The sequence below is a fragment of the Nanorana parkeri genome, unplaced genomic scaffold, assembly GCF_000935625.1.
Source record: "Nanorana parkeri isolate BGI_ZX_2015 unplaced genomic scaffold, ASM93562v1 scaffold425, whole genome shotgun sequence".
Taxonomy (NCBI): domain Eukaryota; kingdom Metazoa; phylum Chordata; class Amphibia; order Anura; family Dicroglossidae; genus Nanorana; species Nanorana parkeri.
Window position 1 is genome coordinate 340,302 of NW_017306693.1, and position 3,819 is coordinate 344,120.

General features: G+C 44.4%; 1 protein-coding gene across 2 annotated transcripts in view; it reads right to left on the minus strand.

The window, feature by feature from the left end:
• GRHL1 (grainyhead like transcription factor 1) overlaps positions 1 to 2,824 on the minus strand; it is a 35,307-nt gene extending 32,483 nt beyond the window's left edge. For both annotated transcript variants that reach the window (XM_018560010.1, XM_018560009.1), the window contains exon 1: positions 2,602 to 2,824. In XM_018560010.1, the coding sequence (XP_018415512.1) occupies positions 2,602 to 2,621 (20 nt within the window). In that variant the 5' untranslated portion in view covers positions 2,622 to 2,824. The remainder of the gene's footprint in view (positions 1 to 2,601) is intronic.
• Positions 2,825 to 3,819: the final 995 nt, after the last annotated feature.

A 3,819-nucleotide genomic window follows, 5' to 3' on the forward strand; every position in this document is an offset into this window, starting at 1 on the left:
AAAAAAAAAAAAAAAAGAAGGTCATAATAGCAATTTAAAAAAAAACAAACAAAAAAAAAACTTGAAGGTGTCAAAGTTTGTGGTTTTTGTTCATAATCTAGTAATCTCTGCATACTATATTTGTATTATATATAGATTGCAGCATACTAGGGAGTTTTCCTATGCTTGGACCATACATAATAATTCAGCATAGCACTGCATGAAAAAAAATTGAGGTTATACATTGCCTTGCTACAGGCCCCCTGTGAATAGACAGACAGCATTGATTTCTTTCCTCCACACACACACACATACAAAGCACTCTTAACATACATGTTTGTTTTGCCTCGGCTGTCTGAAGTTTATTACAATTATATAATCCAGCAGTGGGAATCTGTGAACCCTTTACAGCCACTTAAACTGATGGCCTGGGTGCTTTATTGTGTTTTGATGCAAGTTCCTTCAATTGCCATGCATCCAAGGAGTGAGTCAGTAGATGGGCTGGGAATGTCAGAGTAGGTGTGTAGCTGAGGTCTGATCCATACCTATCTGACTCTATCTTGCCTGCGCCGGGTCACAACAGGTGGAAAGGGGGAAAATCCATCCAAAATCTAGCGCCAGAATCCGCACACCCAGCAGAGCGCAGGGTGGCTCCTCGCTGAAAGGAACCCTTTAACTTCCAGCTTGTGTTTGTATCAGTTTCTAAGGATTTGGGGGACAGAGAACTGATGGCAGACACTAATTGTTCAACTACAATCCTTTTCACCATGACCAACGCCTTGCAGGTCTCAGGTTTCATCTACCTTCAACTGTCTTGTTGCCTTTTTTTTTTTTCCATCAACTTACAAGCTGACTTCACAAGGAAGCTTCAACCTCTTTTAACTCTTTGTTTTATTGGTATTTGCAAATCGGAAAAGAAAAATCAAAATACGCACTTAGTGAAAGATGTGTCATTCATCCATTTATGTGTGAAGCCCAATCCAATGAAATCCGAATGTAAAAGCAGGAAATATAAAAAAGGAACCCAACTATAGACATAAAACACACATTCAAAAGGTGAAGATAAATACAACTAATAGGGCAGAGAGTGTCCAATGAATCCTAACATAGAGATTATAAAAAACACACATTACATATAGAATGTACACTATAATAAACATGATCTATTTACGGTAGAATGAAAAGCACCTCTATGCACTATAGTGAAAAGGGTCTACAGTATATACAGTACAATGTAAAGGATACCCCGTGGTGTAAAGGATCCATATACATGGGGCAAAGGACCTACAGGCACTATAATGAAAAGGGTCTACAGTATATCTATACACAGTACAATGTAAAAGGATACACAATAGCGCAAAGGATCTATGGACCACTATGGCGCAAAGGATCTTTGGACCACTATGGCGCAAAGGATCTATAGACCACTATGGCGCAAAGGATCTATAGACCACTATGGCGCAAAGGATCTATAGACCACTATGGCGCAAAGGATCTGTAGACCACTATGGCGCAAAGGATCTGTAGACCACTATGGCGCAAAGGATCTATACACACACACACAGTAATGAAAAGGATCTATACAGTATACACACACTAAAGAAATGGACCTATAGGCATAATGAAAATTATTTATACACACTCTATAATGAAATTGATCTATATACACTAGAAATAAGAGAATCTATATACCCTACATACAGTATAACGCATGATCTACAAAATATATATATACACATATACACATACATACAAATCTCGCTGTTTAATAACAGGTCCAGCTTTGGCAATTCTGTTTAGAAACAATTATTGCAGAATGACAATACACAACAATAAGCGAACACTTGTCCATGAAGATCAGGAGCCGGTTGGATACAATGAGGCAATTTGTGTATTTAGAAACATTTTATGAAATAAAAAATCTAAAACTTGTGTAATAACCAGCCAGAGGTCTAGAATAAAGCACACTGTGCCACAACAATCCATGCCAAGTCCACCAGGTCCATCAAAGCTGCTCTTTTTCTCTGCAGAGAAGAGGAGATCAGATGCCATGTGTCACCTGTAGGAAGACAGCCACATATCTCACTGTGCTGGCTGAAGGAGATTTCTCAAAGTCACAGACTAGCTGCCATCACTGATGAAGCTCCACCACACACTTGCTGAGACCCAACCTGACTATTACACAACACTGGAGCTTTCACACCGAGCCAAGGAAAATACAAGGAGAACCAGGGATCAAGGAGACAAAAGGTCCCAACTAGAAACAATGTAACAGAACAACAACAGTAACAAGATAACTATTAAAACTAGATATATATTTACACACACACATATAGTGATTAGTGCTGGGTGGGAGAAGATGCAGCAGCAGGTGCACCTGTGCGGAGAGATCCCTATGCTCCCAGTATGCACCCAGTATGCTCCCAGTACCCGACTTCTTCCTCCCCACCTATGTGCTGATCGGTGCCCGTTGTAAAGGGCTCCATGTGGCTCGGCTCACCCTGCCTGCAGTATGTGTGCCGAGCCATGCCAGGAGGACCCGGGGCTCCAGGATGTCAGCTGTGAGTGTCCCCGGACAGCTGGCACAGCACAGACACACATCGCTGGACTCTGCTGACTTACTTGTCGTAGTCCTGTGTCATGTCGGCCGTGTCGGTGGAACTGGACTTTCTAGTTGGGACAGATCTGTCTCCTGGGTATTGGGAGTCCGGGCGCACAAACGGGTTTAGTCGGCTTTTCTCGCTTTTTGAGCTTGGCTGTGATTGAGAAGGAGGTTTAGGTGCTCAGGCGTCTCTGATTGGCTGGATGCGTCCCCCTTCAGGGGGGCGGGGACCCGGTGCTGCGCTGTGATTGGCCGGTCCGGGCAGGTAGACGGGCACACCGTTCTAAGGCGGATTGTGTTACTTGTAGACGTTGTCAGAAAGCTGGGAGAGCGATCGTGGACCGGGGCGGCGGGACGGTGTGCTGGACAAGGATTGGCATGGACAATAGACCATCATTGCACAGCTGGCATTCAGGGCACTGGACGCTTCAATAATCTGATACCGGGGGCACTATCTCATGGATTGGCACCGAGATCACATGGCACCTGATTTGGAATGCTGGCTCTTCTATCATACCCTGCAAAAGTTGGAAAGTTTCTGCTCAATACAAAAAGGACAAGGACATGTCTTGAGCCAGACTGGCATCTTAGCTGGCAGCCAGCTTGAAATTGGCATCAGAGGACCACTATTGCATTGTGATAACTGCATGCAGATGATACATGTAACAACTGTTTTTACTTATTAATGGCTTTCTTTCTTCATTTCTTATAGCTTTTCCCTCTTCCCACCGACCTTTGGGATACATGTGGCGGCACAGTGGTGGGCTGTAATGCCATGCGGTCATATACATGCATGCAACCAGCGTTCTTGTTCTTCGCTAGGGGTGCACTCAATACCCCCAGCATCATGACCGCGCGGTCACCAACATCTGGCGGTCACTTTACAATCTGGATCCAGTAGGACGGGCACTGTGGACCACATAGATTGTAAGCTCTCAGGAGCAGGGCCCTCCTGATCCCCTTGTCTTGGATTGTATTGTAACTATACCGTCTCCCTCTATTTTGTAAAGCGCTGTGCAAACTGTTGGCGCTATAACAGCCACGCATAATAAAGTTAGTCACATGATCGGGAAGTCGTGGCATTAAGATCCCCCTAAAGGGTGGGCTTCCACCATCAAAAGAGGTCATTTATGTTTATCCCTCTGTTATGTGCAGACCAAGCTGTCTTGCAGAGGTGACCATGATCGAGGTTGGCGCAGACTATGACACTGCTGGGGGGGGAGGGGGGGCTTCTTATT